Source organism: Vidua chalybeata, chromosome 3 (genome assembly GCF_026979565.1).
Source record: "Vidua chalybeata isolate OUT-0048 chromosome 3, bVidCha1 merged haplotype, whole genome shotgun sequence".
NCBI lineage: Eukaryota > Metazoa > Chordata > Aves > Passeriformes > Viduidae > Vidua > Vidua chalybeata.
This window is the reverse complement of record NC_071532.1, coordinates 42,363,910-42,383,987: the sequence shown is the minus strand read 5'-3', so window position 1 is coordinate 42,383,987 and position 20,078 is coordinate 42,363,910. Positions and strand designations below refer to the sequence as shown.

The following is a 20,078-nucleotide window of genomic DNA, read 5'->3' as shown; positions in this document are numbered from 1 at the left end:
TGAGGACTGCAGTTCACATAGTGCTGAATATGGTTTTTACACAATTTTGTGTGTGTTGAGAGTAATTATGTTTGCATATGTTTGTGTAATTCATGGAAAATTGTGGTTCCTACAACCTCAACAGATAAACTTATCATTACTAGTCTTTATAGTAACAACGTTTCAGTTAGATACATAGAAATATGTTTTGGTGTGTTTTCCTTTTCTTACTCAGTTTTGCTTGTTTTTCAGGTTAATTTATAAAATATATAGACATGTTCAGAAAATAAAATATTTCTTCTGCCCATCCAAGTAAATTTCTATTTCAGAAATGTTTTCTAATTACTGTAAATAGTGTAATGAGCATGTACGTAAAGCAGAGAGCATTTTGAGGATCTGCCATAGATGAATCTTAGATCTGCTGTGGACTGCATGTATGGTGGGACAGTCATTAAGCTTTAGGATATTTGTTTCTTTGTTTTACTTATCTTTCATTTCATTTGATTTAATAGATTAGCCTTGGGTATTACATGGAATTTAATTACTTGAAGAAGAGAACCCTTCAGAAAAAAAGCCCTTTTTGTTGGTGTGTTCCAAAAGGAGACAGCATCAAATTTTCTTTCCCAGAGTAAATAACTCACTTTTTTTCCCAGGCACAATTAGATATTTCTGAAAGTGTAAGAAACTGTTTATGGAAGAGATGTCTTGAGTTTTTTTTTGAGTTCTCTCAATATAGATCTAAAATTTTGAATATTGGCAAAGTTAATGGTTTTACTCTGAAGAAAGAAAGATTTCTGCTTTTACGTATGCCCCTGGATGCAAAAGAGAACTTTCCTTTTAACTGATTCTTGGTGTATCTCTTCGTGTGCAGAAACCATCAAAACTATTTGAGTTTACCCATATACAGATTGTCTCACACATCAGGGTTGCTTAGGCTTGGCAACAAAAGTTGGCACTTTGTTGGTTTCGTGCATGTTATATTTGATTTTCTTCCTGGAAGTCAGTCTCTGCTGTTCTTTTTTTACTTAAGGCAGCAATTTCCAATATCAAAACCAGTAATGTGAGTCTGTACTGTGCTGTCTGTACTACCTCACTCACTGCCACTATTTATGTTATCTCTTACCTGCATTTCTACCTCCAATCAAGCAATTGGTTTTTTTTTTTCTTAATAATACATTTCCCTTAGAAATAAGGTTAGAAACTTATGGATTATATGATAGTCTTTTTATGGTTAAAACTTTTGACAGAAGAGTTAGCCTTAAAAATAGTAAAGGAAACATCCATCAGGGAGATAAAGAAAGAAAATACTAACTTTTCTTCTAGTTTCCCCCTCTCCAAAGAATTAGTACCATTTGGTTAATGGGCTTTCCTTGCTAAATAAACATCATCTATGCAGATTTCAGCACTCTGTAACTTTAGCCATTTATTATCACCAAGTGTTCCTAACTGGTCTGCAGCTGATGCATTTCACATTAAAAAGGAAGAGGTGTTACCAAATGTAGCTTAATAAGTCCACATTTAAAATTCACACCTCATTTTATTTAACTACAGAAGCAGCTGTACTTTATGGTACGATTCTGACTTTTATTGAGATTCTCAGGCATAACCAGTTCACTGTTCTGTTGTTTCACGTGCATTAGTGTTTATTTTGATAACAGATTAAATGTAATTTAAATGAGGAGCAAATTTTGCATTAGCCCACATGTGACACAAGCTGGGAGATGGCAGCATGGGGTAAAGATTAAGGATTTAGACACAAGTGTGAATGATGCTAGAGAAGGTCTGGAAAGATCCATTATTCATAACTGATGACAGTTCTTTTTTGTGTGTTTGCAACAGTGTTTCATACAGTAGCCTAGGAAGTGCAAATTACCAGATCGCTGTGGTTTTTGTTCCCAAACTGGAATGTGCTGCAGAGGAGCCAAACCCACACAGTGCCTAGTGGAGAGTGCCTGCTCACCACCAAGTGGCATGGGTGTTCATTGAAACAGGTGATCATGAGGGAGACAGTGTGAGCATCCTTCAGGGACCCCTGCTATGTTAACTCCAGCAGAGAGAGAGGAAAACAGACCTGGTGGTTCTTTGCTGAATCACTGTTTTACTGTGAAGTGAGTCTCATTTAATGCTGTGCATCCCCAAGGGAAAAAACACACTTGCAGGCAAACTTTGCCCTTGCATAGATTAAAGGCTTGCTGTCTCAAGATTGTCTATGTTATTGTAAGGGTTGAATTCAGTCCACTCTGCTTAAACATGCCTGTATTCAATAAATTTGGTTTAAATTACAGGCCATTTTTTTCGTTGATTTTTTTTTTGTCAAATACAAGTTTTGTCAAATACATTTTATTTTTGACTCTGTGGTCCTGGCAAGTGCCAAGAATTTCATTTCCTTTCCTGCCAGAGCAGTCATTTCCTTTCCGATTGTAATGAGGTAGACATGTTTCATCTTGTCGCTGCCAAAATAAAATAATGGATTTCTTTTGTAGGTGGAACACCTAATTTGAAAACACTGTGGCTTGCCAAAGGGCCTGACGTGGAGAAGCAACGGTATAGTACATTTCTGGCATGCTTTCACCTTCAAGATGAGATGGAAGAACTCCAGGCTCTGGAAGCACCTGTTGCAGGATTCTGCTGCTTGCTGGCCTATCTTATGATGCAGGTAAGAGGGACGGTTGCTTTTTTGTCAGCTGTCAGCCCTGGTAAGTGTGAAGGACAAATAAACTGTTTTTTGCTAGCCCGTGCTGGGTACTTCTCTTAATCCTTACTGTAGGCATAGCTGATCAAATATAATAGTACTGCATTACAGTATTTTTAATTACTCCACTTAGCGTGCACCATCCTGTTCAAGAAATACTTGGGGTTTTTAGTAGCTATTCATAACTCTCACGTGCCCATGACAAAACTCCTCAGGCAGTCTAGCAGAGAGAGGGATTTCCTCTGCTCTAAGTTGCTCCTTTTGTGTTTCCTTTGTGTCATCAAAAGGAGACATCCCCTCAGGTGACTTTGCAGACTGTGCAAACAGACAGTATAAATATTTAGTCAGCTCTCACTACTTTTTTCATGCCTTCTTGTCAGTCTACTAATTTTCAAGCCAGAATTGAGGATATAGCTCTTCTCATTAAATTCTGAGTAATAGGGGATCATTAGGTAGCACTTCTGTTATAATTCCAAATACTTGGCATACTGCAGACTACCCTAATTGTAATAAAAAGGGACACAAGATTAAATACAATATTGCTTCATTATTTACTTTTCTCTTAGGTATTTAATATTTTGTCTGTACTTGCCACATTTCAAATGGTGATCTCACAAGCAGATTTTCCTCTCTGAGGATGAGCAAATGATGCATTTATCTAATCTGATAAGCTCAGCTTCACTTGTAATTAAACTGAACTGCATTTTGTCTTTTGTTTTTTTAGACTTCAGTTTCCTCAATAACAGATTTGTACTAGTGTGTGATACATGAAAACAAGTTCCTCCTGACTTTTCCTTTCATTTCCCTTCATGTGTTTACTCAAACTTAGATGACATATTGAGGAAGTACATATGGGAATTACACAAATGATCCATATGGGTAATTTTTTTTCTTTAATATTTGTATAACAGAATACAAATTGACTTTTTTTTAAGCTAATACTTATTAAACATTATTTCATGCCTTGCAATTTCAAGTCAGCAGGATATATATCACATACCTACATTTTAACATACTTGAAGTGTTTTTCCTATTAGAATGTGAAAATGCAGCTTCATTTATCACTATTTCACTTATTTATTGACTTATTCTGTGCACCATTTCATAGCATGACAACTAAATTATTTGAGAAGGGTTTCTTTAGTGGGATTAAGAAGAGGAGTAACAGGATGGAACACCTACAGAAATGTGGATTTACTGAACATTGATCACAGGATATTAATAAAATAGAAAAAAAAATAGCTTGTCAGGAAAATGGTTTTCAGAACTGTTTATCCAATGGCCACTATTATAAACAGAGACGAAATCAGATTTACAGCTCTTGCTTTCAACAGGAGTAACAGCAGAGAGATCATGCAAAGGGCTTAGTTTGATGGAAGGGTTTTCATGGCAGTGCCAGTTTCACAAGAACTGCCCCATTTTCCTGATTCTTTTCTGCCCTTGGAGTTGCACTGATACAGTTTACCCTGGGAACCAGACTGGGGAATTGGTTTGAGTTATTTTAAACTTTGGTTATTTCTCTGATATTGTCTGTTTGTTCTCTTGGGATGTTTGAGAGGAAAACATATGGGGCAGGAGTGTCAGTAGCCATGCTTTGAGCTGGCCATATTGCTTCCATTTGTTTTATAGCTGAGAAAACAAGGCTTGTCTAGCTGTGTTCTGACTCTTGTATTTACACTTTGGTCTTAAACTTTTATTAGAGAAGGAAGGTGAATTGTTTCCACAGAAATTATTTAAGTTGAGAAAATTGTAGGTTGCCTTGAAGCAGCCTGAAGTCTTCCTTCAGCTCATATGAGGGAAAATAAAATTCTTTAAAATTTCATTACTTATAATTGAATCTAAGCTAAAAGTGAGGGTGTTGCAGGAACCAGCATTCTAACCAAGCCATCTGGCTTCCTCAGAATGTATGTGCAAGTATGTAATGAAAACTTCAGATGCATTTTTTTTAAGTAAGAAAAAAAAAAACAGTAAAGAAACAATATGTTAAAAATGTGTTAATATGAAAAATGTTTTTTTTTTCAAGGCTACCTTTCAAATATTCTCTAAATTAAGAACAAAAATAGCGAAAAAATTACAAAATATTAGGTCTGTCTTTAAAGTTGGCAAAGCAGTGAATGAGTTCAAATCAAAAAGAGAAGCCTCCAGACAAAGGGGAATTTTCTCTTTCAATCTCTAACAGTTTTGGATTAAATCTGACAGTGGAACTGTGATAACTCACCAAATTTGATTACTGAATAAAATATTTCTCTGAAGAAGTGTTTCTATAGTCATAAGCATTTTTGGCTGATCTGTTAGGGGCATTTTCTTGCTGTTGTCCTTGCAAGCAATCTTTGATTTCCTTTTCTTAGGACAAAATTTTGCAGGTATTAAGAAACGTTTGTAGATAAAAGTCACTTTTTCTGTTACTTCAGTGTATGAAATGTGCAGGTTTAGTAAACCTCTCTGTTGCCATCTACACAAAGGTGGCACCTGACTTGAATTACAGGGTAAAGTAGGGCCATTATCAGATCTTAGCAGACAGGTGGAGTTAATGAATACCAAGGAGCGTTTTGAAAGCTTAACATGTTCCTGATATCCCCTACATTCTTGTGCCTTATGCAAGACTTAACAGCGTCATAGAGGAGAAAGTATTTTACAGTGGGACAAGCAGTGGGGCTTGATTAAAAAAAAAAAAATCCCGAATAGTGATTGAATGATTTTTATCCTATTAAAAGAAAGGCAATGCAGAGTTTTTGGCAGTCTCTTAAGTGTTCTGTACGTCTACGATGCACATTTCCACATTTTGCAAGAGAAACCTTTCCTCAAGTTCCAATTGATAAGAAATTGTAATGCTCTGTGGATCTCACTTTGGAGCTCTCTGTATATCAACTATTGTAACAGATAAGTGGTCTTGGTGCACTTGTGTTGATACACAATGTTTTATAAGAGGAAGGAAAGGATTAGAACTCGACTGATACTGTCATGGAATCATGCCAGCTGCTGTCAAGGTGCTGCGTTTCTTCTGAGCTGATCATGTGCCTCTGCAAGATCTCTAAATACCTTTTCACAGCAGAAAAATTGTCCATTCCTCCTTTACTGATAGAATTGAACTGTTACATCAATTTAGATGTGTCATTTCCTTTTCCCCACTTGAACATTTTAGATTTTAGTTTTAAGTTTTCCCTGCTTCCATATGTAGCCTTAAAACCTGAAAGAAATCAAATATGTTTTGATAAATCCTGAAATTTAGGTTAAAATAGGTAATTGAAAAATTTTTGAATATTTTTGAAATTTCTAACAGATAAATGTGTAAGCATTTTTTTTTAATTCCCAATGGTCAGCATATCTGGGGCTGATTGAGCTGATTTTTATCCTATGTCTTGATTATAAAGGATTTTTAAAAATTTTTTTTTCTTACTGTGCTTGATGTAACAGAGAGCGAGAAATTTCCTGTTATTAAGAAACTCCAAGGGAAGTAGAGAAGGGAAAAATGAAGGGTAGGTATTTTGTTTGGTGTGTGGAAATCCATGTGTATACACTATACCAAAGAGTTGGGGTATGTATGCACTTGCTTCAAGCTGTGAAAGAAAGTATTTTGTTCCCTGTGCATTTTCCTAGATGATGCATTCCTGGTGGTCATCATTACATGAGGTCACTGTTCCAAGTTTGATGTGCTTGAGCAAGAGAATTCAATATATATGTTTTAGGTCCTCTTCAGAGCCTTCAGATAATGTGGCATTTTTTCATCTGTTTTAGGTCAGTAGCCTCTCTCTGGAGGACTTAAATGCATTTCTGGCACTCATTATCTGTCTCAAAGGGAAATCAGTAGCTCAACTGACAGGCCTGCAGGTATGGACTGGAATAATTGTGCAGCATGAAATATTCATGGAAACATTGTGATAAATGTTTTGGGAGTAAATCATTCTGCATTAGTTTTTTTACAGATACAGGAGCTAAGGATCAGGGTAAATATATAGGCTTTTCATGTGCTATATTTTATGTGAATACTTATATTTATTAATCACACAAAAAATTAAAATGGAAGGGACATTTTGTAGTGTTTGCAATCCTAGAGTGAGCAAATTATTCTCAGATATCTTCCTTCCTTAGCTTCCAAACTTCCATCTGTTGAAAAATTGGTAACATGAATCCTGTCATAAAACATTGCTTCATTTTTTTTACTGAGGAGGACTTTGGTTTTGGATGTGAGTTGTATGAAAATCTCTAGGTTAAATTAAATTTTGGTATTACTGCTTGAAGGAGAATATAAACAATATAAACCTAACCAGAAAAAAGTTACCTAATGTGACTCACTGCAGTGAAAACTATTTGGATTACACTGTTCTGTAAGTATTTGGATGTTCTTCTAAATATTTTATATATATTCCATGCAAATCTGTTTTTTCTTTTCTTATCTTCTGCCTTTCCACATGTGGATTGAAGGTTCCTAAATTCTTACGTCAATTGCTATTTTGAGTTGTGGGACTGTTCAAAGAAATGGAATGGTTAGAGCCTTAATGTATCTTCATTCTGTAAATCTTGCTTGTATTTCCAATAAATTCCATTTCTTTGAACAGTCCATGAGGGAATTTTGAAAGTACTTTTTTGCTGATCTCAAGGTAATGCTCCTGTTACTATCCATTTGTTTTTAGTGCACAAGTACCAAAATAACAAAACCAGTGTGATCCCAGTTCCATTGTTTGGTTCCTTAAAACAGATGAAGTCCAGGCTCCTATAAGTTTCTTCAAAGTTATTACAAGTTTGATTTGTAGCTGACTGTGTAACAAAAAGGAAGCAATGAAATGAAGGCAATATGGAACACAGCAGAAATGTAGGATTTATTTTTGTCAGATACATTACTGCACACAGTGTTGCACTCAGCGTTGGGAGGATCAGTACTTCAAGTCTCTGTGGCAGTCATTCAGCAACAGCGTAAAGGAAATCAAGCCCAAGCAGGAAGTGTTGAAACAACTTGTTTATAAATGCATTTCCAGGGGTTATTATGTAAGTTTCAAAAGTGCTTCTAAGTTTATTCTGCTTGAATTAGAGGTCTTTGTTTGATTCATTGTGTTGTGGCTCTTTGGAAATACAAATCTGCATCCAAACGCATAACATTAATCAATGTATGCTACTTATCAGCATTGTGCTGATTGAAAGTTGTTCACAAGATTTTGTTATTTACCCACAAAGCTTATGGCAGATCAGCTGTGCATACAGAAGTGCAGGAAGTGTGAAGCTGGTCTTACACTGTGTCATGTATCACTTTATGAAGTGGACAGAGTATTGTTGGAATTGACTTCTGCATGCCATTGGCAATTCCTTTGCAAAGTTATGTCACTCTGCTGCTTATATAAGCACTTCATGCACTGTCCCACAATGCCTTCTGCTGTGCTAGAAACCAACACAAGATCCATGTAACATAGCTGAAATTTTTTGTATCACGCCACTTAGTAGATCAGCTCCTTATCTTATATAAAAATGCATGGTAGTGCCTTTGGTAATAGTTTGAGCCAGAATAAATCCTTCTGAAGGGAATAGTGAGGAAAGATTTTGGTCTCTTTCTCTTCTGAGGTTGTGAATACATAAATAATAGTCTCAAAACTTTCCCTCATTGCCTTCAAATTAACCTCTTTTCCTGTGTTTTAATGACCAGAATTTCCCTGTAGAAAAAAAAGTTGCTGTTTCTCAGTTGTATGTGTATCCGTGTCGTGTCAAGCTGTATCAAGAATAGAGAACTTAATAATGTTCTAAGAATTCTCTCTTAAAAGGGCAGGGGACTAAATAAGTAGAATATTTTATACAAATATTCTAAGAATAATGATCAATAAAGAAAGCTTTCTGAAAATTACCATTCAAGCATCTAATTTTCAAGATCCCATCTCAGAATAGCTTAAACTATTTTTAGTCATTACTGTGTTTATTTAGTCATTTTACAAGCTTGAGTTATGCTCAATAGAGTTATTGAGTTATTTTAATAGTGAATAAAGTATCAACAGGTATTTAATAGCTTAATTTTCTAGATATTTGTGTTTAAAATCAAAGATCCAAGTGCAGTGAATTACACTAACATGCAGTTGATTATTAAATGGAGTTTACAAGAATCAGGAATAGAGTTTAATCTGTTTACCATAGTTTTTGTTCTCCATTGAAAAGTTAAAAGCAATCCCTAGAAACACCTAAATTACAGAGCTTCCAAAGACAATGGTAAAATTAGTCAGCATCTGCAAAATTTTATGAAGATATTTTCTCATTTGCCATTTTGGATTTAACATTATAATATTATTTAAATGTAGAAAAAAATGTTTATTTCTTTTAAATATTTCTTTGAAGAACACTAATTTGATTTTAAAAAATTATCTCTTTCTGTAAAGAAGCCATTTAGCAAATATGTTTTAGCAGAATACTTAACTTCCACTATGAAATATGAGAGGAAATATAAATAGAGCCCATTCTGATGGAATGAAGAGAGTGTTTCAGCCTTCACTTTCAAATCTACTTTCTAATATGCTGTCCATATTTCATAATTAATGAGATCCATAAACCCACAAGTCTATGAAACAGAAAAGTCTATGGTTTGGATAAAGTGGGTTAAAGCCATAAAAAATATAGTTTATCTCATGCTGAAAGAAAGTAGGCTGTGAACATGTAACAACACTATACATTAAATATTACTTTCTGAGAATAGCATAATGTTTATACATGAAGATTTGATTATTTTTCAAGATCGATGGTTTCAAAATACCAAAATGTGCACATGATAAAAAAGACATTTTTCTGGTTAGACTTTTTCTAGTTTTTTTGTGTTGCCCCCCCTTACATGGTAGATTAGCATTCTACTTTGCCTGAGCCTCCCATAGAGCTTATATGTAAGGTCAGAATTAAATTTTGGACCCCAGGTTGTCTAGTTCCCTTCTTTCTATTTTAATCTGGTGTGTGGTGTTGGCAAAAAGCCCAGAGAGCCATCAGTCTAACTTTGAGTCCATTGCAGAGAAAAAGAGGTACCAGCAGTTGTGCTTCCAGACTTGTTTTTTATATTGTGCTTGCCTTGGTTGTTTACAAGTGCAATTACCGTAATGTGTGTAAAATACTGCCCAAAGAGGAAAAAGCATAATGAATTATAAACACAATTACATTTTTTTCTAAGATTACCCTAAATATGTGACAATATGAAAAATTTGTGTTGGAGGTTTAAACCTGTGAATCACATCTTTTCTGAAAGTTGTGACCAAAGATGAAATGGAAACATTTGGTTAAAAAGGAAATTGGTAGATAAATTTTGTGTCCTGATAAATTATTTTTAAAGTGAAAATGTATGTCAGAAAATAGGAAATCAAAGTTAATAGCAGGTGTGTGGGTGGACATACACATCACTGCTGGAATTTAGGGCATTTGCAAACCCTTGATATCTTTGCTTTATAATGTCTCATTTGGCAATATCTGTTTAATAATAGCATCTTTGGTGCCACTTGTAAAAGGAGCAGTTTGGCTGTGTATGAGGTATAAGACAGTAATGTGCTGAAATATATTCCTTCAATTTTTTAAGAGCTTTTTGTTATTCAGAATTGTTACTGATGTGAAATGAGCACAATCATTTTAGATTAAATTATAAGATTCAGAGAGTCTTTGCTACTTGATTGCAAATGAACTTTCACACAATCGGTATTAGGTATTATTTAATTACCTTTTGGAATAAGAATAATAATAATAAGTAGAAGAAAAAGAAGAAGTACTCAGCAAACTAGTTAACTAGCTTGAAAGTTGGAAATAGCTTTAGCAAGAATTTTACTTGCACAGAACTTTTGAGTAGTTTTCATTGTGCAGTGTCATGGAAGCAAAATTATCTTGGTTTTATACCTTGGTTTACCTTGGTATTATACCATATTACACAAGGTATTTTTCTCTGAATATTTTCCTGAGGGATACTTGGCCACATCCATGCAAAACAGCAGTATGTTTTAGAGTCATAAGTAGTAGTGTAGGTGTCTTGGTTGGGATCCCTCAGATTTAAAGGATGCTGTTTTTTCTTTTTTGTTTTTTTAAAGGATGTGTTTTTTCTTCTGTGCCATGCAGACAGAAAGGCATAAATAATACCCAGATTCTGAACACTCGATAATTTCAATCTCCTGATGAAGCCAAGCAAGCCAAGCTCTGTTTGTCAATACCACTATGCGTGATATTTTTCAAAGAGACCCCAAACAGCCTTTGTGAGCTATCTGTATTTTTCAAAATACGATTATTGAAAAAAAAATCCTTTTTTCCCCCAGGGAGTGTGTATTGTGTCTGTGTGACTCTTTCCTAATTAATATTTGCTTGATGTCTAATTGGATTGAGTAAAACATAAAATGCAAGTAAGAATATTGTAAAGATCTTAGGGATCTTATATACAAAGGACCTGCTTCTGTAATGTAAATTAGTATTAACTAAAATGGAATTTGAGTGCAGTCCCAGATGCTTTACTGCATCAGGGTTCATATTCCCTCAAAATTTGCGTCTGTCAAAAGTGTTTTAAAAATTATAGGTGAGATTGTAACTGGCAGGTGGTGGAGAGCAGGGGGGATTGAGGTGATTTGCTGATCTTGGCGTGCTCCCAGCCCATTTTCTCATCTGCGGTCTTTAGGTTTCTTCAGTGTTCTGGGCTAATCTGGAACTAAAGTTCACCAGTATGGGATGTGTATTTCAAGTTGGTATTGGTTCAGTCCCTGTTCAAAATTAGAAATACTCTTCTCATATACTCAAGATCTTAAATGAACCAGTCCAAATAGAAAGTTCCACTGCACTTACATGGGTCAAGCATTAGTTCAAATACAATTGTTTCAGGAGCTGTAGTTCTCACTGCTTACAGAACTTTTCAAAGACCCATCTCTAAATTTGTAGCTATTTTCATAAGCATCTTTTGAAGTTCTGAAAAAAGTTTTCTTAGTCCACTGACAACTAGCTCTACCTTTTTTGCTGCTGTTGGTTCATAGGCATATTAAAAAGAAATCTTGGGCTTAACTAACCTATTCAACTTGTAGACAAAATTGGTGTTCTGCTCCACTCTTCCCATTTTCTTCTTGACAAAATTTGGTATATTTATTAGTATTATTAGAGTCTATTTCCCTGAACATTTTTTGCAGTTGACGTGAGCCCCAATGCCAGAATTCACATAGCTGTGTAAATTCTATTATATAAAATTGGCACAAATGCAAACCACAGCATAACTAGAGCACAGAACTGTCAAGGCTGGAAGAGGCCTCTAAGATCATCTAGTCCAACCATCAGCCCAGCACCACCATAACTACCCCTAAACAACGTTCCCAAATGCCACCTTCAGATGCTTGAATGCTTCCGGAGATTGCGACTTCACCACCTCCCTGGGCAACTTATTCCAGTGCCTAACCACTCTTGCAGTGAAAAAAATTTCCTATCATCTAGTCTTTATCTGTCCTGGTGCAGCTTAAGGTTATTTTTATCTCATTCTTTCACTTGAAGCATGGCAGAAGTGACCAACCCCCACCTCACTACAGCCTCCATTCAGGTGTTGTAGAGAGCTGAGTTGTAGGTCATCTCTTCCACTTTGTGAAAAAAAATTCATTTGTTTAGATGGATTCAGTTTGCCCAGGGAGAAAATCTTGCGCAAGGTTTTCAGCAAGGGTCTTAAAAAGAGGATTTTTATTTCTTCGTGGAAGATGGTCTTGCATTTTTCTGCATAATTGTGTTAAGTTTGCTGTGCATTTCTGTGAGTTTTCCCCTTTACTGTCCTGTAGCTCATAATTAGCAAGGTTTCAAGAACATGGAAATAGCAGCAATATTTCAGTTACAAATTGCTTTTAGACTGTATATAGCCTAAAGAATATTTCAGGATGCTTAAGGTAAAAGGCACTCTGGAATTTCAGATAACAAAATTGCTGTTAATTTTTAATCCATGCCAAATAATATTGCAGGAAGTGAAACATGTTTGTTAGTAGTGAGGGTAATAAAGCTCTCCCAAAATATCAAGCAAACTGACAGCTTTGAAAAAGTCAGAGATAACTTATTATAGAGAGGGGAAAATAAATATTTCTGGTGTCACCTGGCATTTTCCTGCCACGTTTGTGTTGGTCAAAGTGTACGTTTACTTCTGAATTCAATAGTTCTCACTTCCTTGCATATTGTATGCTGGAAGGATCCAGCAGCCCATGAGGCTTGGAGGTGGTGTTTGCATGGAATAGGTGGGGTTGCTCCCCGCTGCCTTTGAGGGCTGACCTGTGTCCCCCAGGGCAGGTGACATCCAGGGGCTGGAGCAGGGAGGGAACGGAGCTGTCGGGAAGCGGTGGCACGCGCGCACCTGCCCGTCACCTGCTCGGGGCCGCCTGCACTTGCCCGCACGCCTCTGTCATGCCCGAGCAGGAATGCGAGCTGCACATCTGTCCCTGGAAAAAGAAGCAGATGGCTGTGTGCAGCTTCAGAGAAGCCAAATGTTTGTTGAAATGAGCCTCTTAGAGGTGGATGCCTTTATAGGTGTATGGTGACAGTGCTTTGCTGGACGTACTGGAGCTTTTCAAATTACTACAGTAGAAATGTTCATCTGGAAGATACCAGAAACAGCAAGAACTGATTTGTTCCCTTTCTTTTCAAGTGTATTCTTGATTGACATGGCCATTGTCCAGGGGTTAAAAGTTAAGACAGTGTCCAGTTCCTATCTGTTGCTTCTTTGACTTTGGTGAAATTGTTCTGTTCTTTCTTGTATTTTAGTTCTTGCTTGTAACAGTAATCTCAAGAATATAAGTATTTTAGCCAAAAGTGCTGTGTGAAAGTGAACTTTTAATATGTTAACATTAATATTGATGTCATACATATATTCTCCCCTTCATCTTTGTTTTGGGGTTATTTCATTTGATGTTCACTGAGAAACAGCTGAGATGTGGTTGAAGGAACTTTTTATAAAGAAATGGAACTGTGTTAAGAGAAAAGTGATGAAAGTACATTATAATATCCCTTACCAGCATTATTTTTTAGCATCCAAAGACATCATCACTTGTTAAGACATTCTAATCCCAATGTTACATGTGAGGAAAGAACAAACAGGGACAATAAACACCAAATGTGTAAAGGTAGTTGGGTATTACCTCCAAAGAAAATTTGTGATTTATGGAGAGATTTAGTCAATTGTTTATAATCTCATCAGCATGTCAGCATGCTTAACTTCCTAGCAAAATCATACAATTGTATGTTGTATTTGTACCCTGAGGCTCCAGTACAATAGAGGAATAGTTCAGGCTAGGAGCAATAGTAAGTAGTATTTTTCAATTACAGGAGGCTGAAAGCATAGTGGTGTTTGCAGGAAGTTTATTTTGGCACAGCACCTTCTGCATTAAAAAAAAAAAGGTATCCCTTGTTTTAAAATGGCTGTGGATCAGTTCCTGAGGCTGAAATGTGAAATGTTATCAGCAAAGTGCCTGCAGAGTCCAGTGCTGGCTGAAGGGCCACAATGCCAAAGTTTGGCTTATTACAGAGCATGCATTTTCTTTAAAACAGCATTCTTCTCTTGTATTCAATAAGTCTTTAAAAATGGCCAAGTTACTCTCACATAAACTCTGTGTTTATTTTTAATTTGCTCTGACATAGTGCTAACACAAGAAAATGTAGAATACTACCTGTAAATAATTTTATTTTTGTTAAAACCTAAATTTTTAGTCAGTCCTTGAATAGCTCAGAAGACCATCTTTATGCAACAGCTGTGTGCACCAAACAAGGATTCTCTAATTTCTCTGTATGCATTCATCTAAACCACAGCACAGGGTTGGCATTCTTATGTCAAAAGGCAGCAAATTTCAAGCTGTGTATGGCTATTTTCCATTTTGAAAGGAATATGTGTTCTGGAAGTGGATACTCTATTGTAGCTGAGTTTCAAATTAAATCCTGCTATCTTGAACATCCCTGATCACAGGTTACAGTTTGTCAGCTCCCTTCACAGGTCATCTGAAATGCTGCTGCATGACTCATTTGATTTGTCTTGGAGCTCGGAATTGTCATGAAATAGAAGCAGACAAGTTCTTCTTTTCCTCCTCAACCTGTGGACTTAACACCTAGAAAATTCCTTAGCCAGAACTGTTTACTGTGGACTGTATCACGGACCATATCACTTCAAAGAGTGAACCGCAGTATCAACAATCTTACTGTGCAGCTGCTTTGCAATACAAAGAAACCAAAGGGAGAAAAAAAAAAAAACCTACAAAACCTATATTACACTGGCAAGCAATATTTGCTCTACTGGAATTCTCTACACAAAGTATCTTGGTTCAATGACAATTTTATTTGAAGTGCTTATGACATTAATAACAGTTATGATAATGTTTCTGGAAACTGCAGTGCTTCAGACATAATAAATTTTGACAGATCTAATTCTGTTGAGATTCACTGATCTTTCTGTTGGTTGCAGTGCGAAATAAAACAGACCCTTAAGAAATACAAACTCAAACATCTTAAGAGAGGGGATGGTCTTACATTAGGACAGTTGAATAAATCTTGAATTTCCATTCTGAATCTAGGGAGGAAAATAAAGAATACTGATTTTTAAGCTTGGCTAATTAAGTCTGGCACAATTGTAGCAGTGAACTGAGCAGTTGCAGGCCTAAGCAGCTGTCATTTGCCAAGAGAGTCTGAGGCTGTGGAAGGACAGACTGCATTAGCAAAGGCAGTGAAGCACACTCTATCCAGTAGTTCTGTTTGTGGCAGAATTTTTACACCTAAAACTGTGTTGCATGGACCAGTCCTTTGATTAAACAAAGGGATAGTGCTGGATTAAAGTCTGGATAAGGACTTCAGCTCAGGAGTATGGTCAGGATGAGGCAGCAGCAAATGACGACCCTCATTTTGAAGATTTTGGTAATGGAGCTAGACAGTGTAAAGTAGAATACAGAAATATATAGTGAGTTTCAGAAAGTAAAAGAGTGGGAAAAGTTTGGTGTTTGAAGGCTTACAGTGGAAGGTTATTAGGAGAGAAGTGACCTTTTGCATGCTTTCTAAATTTTTTCTCTGTGTCCCCTAATAAATAATTGAATGTGTTGACCAATTGCAGCTGCATTTGACAGAAATGTAGGAGTCTGGGAGAGTAGTACTTACTGCTGGTTGTTTTAAATAGACAGCAGGGAAGATGGAGAAGGCACTCTAAGTTGCCCAACAGGACAAAACTTTATTGTGGCATCACTTTTATTAGGGCATCCATGTGAGAGGGGGACATCACTACAGGGGGCTACAAGAATTTTCAGAGTCCAAAAATTTAAAATGTGTTTCCCTACCAACTAAATTCAACATTATACATGTGATGGAAAGGTTAGGATGTTCGAGGATAAGTATGTATCCAAAAACATGAATAAATATTTAAGACACTAAAAGTTAAAATCATTCACATTTGTAGAAGGGACATGGCTGCAGGCTGGGCTACAGTCAGATGGTTAGCGTGGTGACTATAATTCAGAATTGATGTCAGCATTCTGTAGATGTCATAGGTACTGTGGACTGTCACTAGCACTTTAGATCAGAGCTGAGCAGTTGTGGCTAAAATAAGGGAAGTAATGTTATTTCAGTCTTTCTGCAGGTGTTAATGTGTTGTCTATTGCAGAACTGAATAAATAAGCTGAGAGGACTAAAGTTTTTAATTGTGAAATTAATTATTACAGAAGTGTCACTTATGCTGGGGTTTGTTGTGGATATGATAAGAGTTCTGATAAAAGCAACTGTTTATGAAAATTAAACAAGAAATTAGATGTAATCATTTTGGAACTGAAGGAAATTTTTTCTAGTTGAAAATTGGTTAGCAGTAGTACTTTTGTGTTATTATTTGCACTTAATGGTGAAAGCAATTTTAAATTTTTTTTTTAAGTTTACTTCAGTGGTGGTTTTGGTTTAATGTAAATACAAGTGTTGTTCCACAGAGAGGTATCATTTTACATCAAAGTCCTGATAAAACCCAGTAAATAAACTTTCCTGAACATATAAATCCTAAACAATTGGGTTGTTTACAGCTAAATATTTACTTCAAAGTCTTAGAAGTATTTAAAAACTGGTTTTTCTAGTTTCTGTTGCAGCCAATGCCCTCATAGGATCTCTTTCCAATCCTCGTTTACCTTGTTTAAGCAGGAAGAGCTTAATTTAAGCTGTAATCTTTCATCAGAATAAACCTTAGACTGTTTTCAAAATACTGGTGCTCCTCTCCCCCCTCAGTTTGACAATGCCTGGCAGCTTATTGCTTAAAGCTGACTGATGCCTAGTAAATGCACTATTTCACCAGCGCACCTCTGCAGGTTGACACTGCTGTAATTTACCAACATTGTACCAGTTTAGGTTATCTTTTTTTCAAGAACAGATAATAGAGTCCAGTGTGCAGAGACTTTAGCATCCTTTGCCAGCTCCCACTGGGAATTTATACTAATGGCTGAAGGCAGGACAATCTGGTCTCTGTCTTTGGGTTGAGGTTGTTTAGTGATGCTTTCCATTGCAAAGACTTGTCATCAGCTGAGTGTTCATCTCTCTATATTTAGAACACAGTGTGCCTTAGAGCTCTCAGGCAAAGCTAAGCCTTACTGTTCTAGTGACAAGTTCCTGAGATAGGATCTACCTGCTGCCTTTATTGCTCAAGCACAAATTGCCTATGGTTAAATATTTGATCATTTAAGATACAGGTGGCTGCTAGGGGAGTTAATGTAAGAAGCAGCAATACCGATGATATACTAACTGAGTTCAAATGGATCTAAAAGGAGCTGGTTAAACTAGACAAGTACACAGATTTTGATCACTACCACTTGAATTCCAGCAGTTTATTACATGGGACAAATTACATTGATTTGTAACTATAGTTGTTGAATTGATTCATTTTAACTAGAAATCATCAAATACTAACCTGTCCTTGAGTGTTACGTTTTCCATTTTATCACAAAAACAGGTGTGTTCTTTTGTAGGTGGGTGAGGAAGGTGGGGAAGGGAGAAGTGGAGAAATGAATTATGTAATTTTAAAGCTTTTTCTTTCTAAATGTCTATGTCAAAATGTTAGCCATAGTCATGTCTTCTGTATTTAACTTCACCACAGGAAGAAGGCAACAGAACAGGAAAAAAGTAAACTCTAACCTAAGTAACAATTATTAATACAGACTTTTTACATTGAAAAAGAACATGCCCAGAATGTTGTTGAAAATCCTACTAAAGGAACACTTTTTAAAATGAAATGTTGTATTTAGTACATTGATATAGAGAGGACATGTAAAGCAGCACAATAAAGAACTGTAAAATTGTCATCATGTATTTTCTCCTTGATTTCAAGACATTCAGATGGTGAGATGGCTTTGCTGTGTCTGCTGACATCTAGCATGTTCAGATACTCACCCTCACATTTCAAATGTCGTAGAACATATTTATTATAATTTTGGCAGAATTTGAAGCTTTTAAATTGCAATCAGTTGAGGGGCAAAAGTTTTTGTGGGTTTTTTGTTTTTTTTTTTTTTTTTTTTTATGCTCCTGGAAATAGTTTGTGCAGCTTTAAAAATGCATAGTACAAGGTTTAGACCTCTATCAAAAAATCCCTTCTGAACTTACAAAGAAGAGTCAGAGGACTACTAGTATTTCCTTAAAACATAAAGGTATTTTTACATCCTGATTATTTTTTAATTATTATTTCATTAGATGAAATTTGAACAGGAAATTTGCATTTCATATACAAGATCCATGTATTTTCTCTTCCTGTAAGTTAAAACTATTCAGCAGGATGTGCAGTCTCAGTCTAGACTTGAAAAGTGCTGCTGTGAGCAAACACCTTCCATCCTGCCAAGCCTCTTTCTGTCACTTATGCACATGCACACGGCCGCAGAGATTGGTCTGAACTCAGTAATATAAGTCTTCTAGCAAAGAGATTTCTGAAATTTGTTAGGAAAAACCTTTATGTATGCATAGTGTTGTGGATTCTGTAGCACTTCTCTTGCTCTTTTCAAGTAGCTTACCCAGTTCAGATCAGGCCTCTGATATCAGTAACCTCTGCTGCAATGATACTAGAGGACTGTGAACTTTTGAGTTCTGAGTCTTCAAATAGGAAAAATTTATCTTTTTCCCCAAGTGCTGGGAGGGTGGGGAGCTGCCATTGGTAGGCTTAGCAGCAGGGCCACAGCAGAGGCAACTGGTGCAGGAGGAGCAGTTCTCACACATTCCCTATGTCTCTCACACAAATGTCATCAGCTGGTGGTAGGAGTAGCATCAGTGATATCATAGGGCTGCATCTCACGTGGTTCACTGGGGTCCTGAGTTTATAGATATGGTAAAAAGAACAGACACAATTTCCAAAAGGAAGTAATCTCTAGGGTGTAATGCCCTGCAAGACAAGACTTATTTTCTTTTGGAATTTTCCACTTCTCATCATGACGTCTTAACGCTGCAGACACTAGCAGTTGTGAGCATTCTCATGGCAAGGCCACTCTGTGGTTTGCCATGTGTACAGCCTCATTGTTACAGACTCACTGTGCTTTCATTTTCATTGGTTTTCATTGCCAGACATGGAAAATAGAAACTACCCTTTAATGAATGTATTTCCTATCCTATTAAAGAAATCACTGTTGATAGCTCTTGCATTGGTCTTGCTCATACTAATTTCCATTACAACACCAAGCCTTACCTAATATCCCTCACACACACACAAACACTCCACCCCCCAATACTAAAGTGTTTTAGGAAAGTCCTGGACTAATATCCCTAGAAGACAATGAAGTCTTCTAACTGTAGAGCCTGTCACCAGCAACATTATTTTATCTTGTTGGTCAGTAGGTCTCAAGTTTAACTGAAAAGAACACAGCTAGGGTTGTATCTTCCTTAGCAGATCTTCAGGTTTGATCTGGTGATCAGAAACAATCTAGTAAATGCAATGTAAGAATCTCAGCTGCAACATGATAAGTGACTGTGTGCACTCTAGCAGTTTACTTTAGTACAAATACTGGTTCACTTAAACCACATTCCTCTTTCAAGTACCCTTCAGCATTGTTAAACACTTTGCAAACCCCTGCTTTACTTGCCAGAGCAAGAGAATTATGAGTGTGCATGTAGTTACTAGTCTCAGCTGGTAAAATGGTAGCTGACATCTGGAGGCAATAACTTTCTGAAACTCAGTGGCCTGATCCCCTACTGAAAATACATTTGTTTTAAAGGGAGGGCTCCTTACTCTAATATGAAGTGTCACAATCAGAAAAGCATGGACCTTCCATTTTCTAAATGACTGCTCAAATTCTAGTGGGAGGTGTCCCTGCCCATGGAAGGAGGCTTGAAGCTAGATGAATGTTAAGGTCCCTTTCAACCCAAACCATTGTACAGTTCTGTGAAATTAGCTTGTGTTGTCTGCAATGGTCTGGATGTCAGTAGTTGTTTCCAGTTGTCTGCACTGAATGAATTTCAGCTACTGTCATGTTGGGTCAGTGCCCTGGTGGCCAGCCTGATG

General features: G+C 36.5%; 1 protein-coding gene across 3 annotated transcripts in view; it reads left to right on the top strand.

Annotated features, from left to right (window-relative positions):
* Positions 1 to 20,078, top strand: part of FAM120B (family with sequence similarity 120B) — a 54,966-nt gene that overhangs the window by 15,272 nt on the left and 19,616 nt on the right. For all 3 annotated transcript variants that reach the window (XM_053938509.1, XM_053938512.1, XM_053938510.1), the window contains exons 4-5: positions 2,463 to 2,635; positions 6,407 to 6,499. In XM_053938509.1, the coding sequence (XP_053794484.1) occupies positions 2,463 to 2,635; positions 6,407 to 6,499 (266 nt within the window). The remainder of the gene's footprint in view (positions 1 to 2,462; positions 2,636 to 6,406; positions 6,500 to 20,078) is intronic.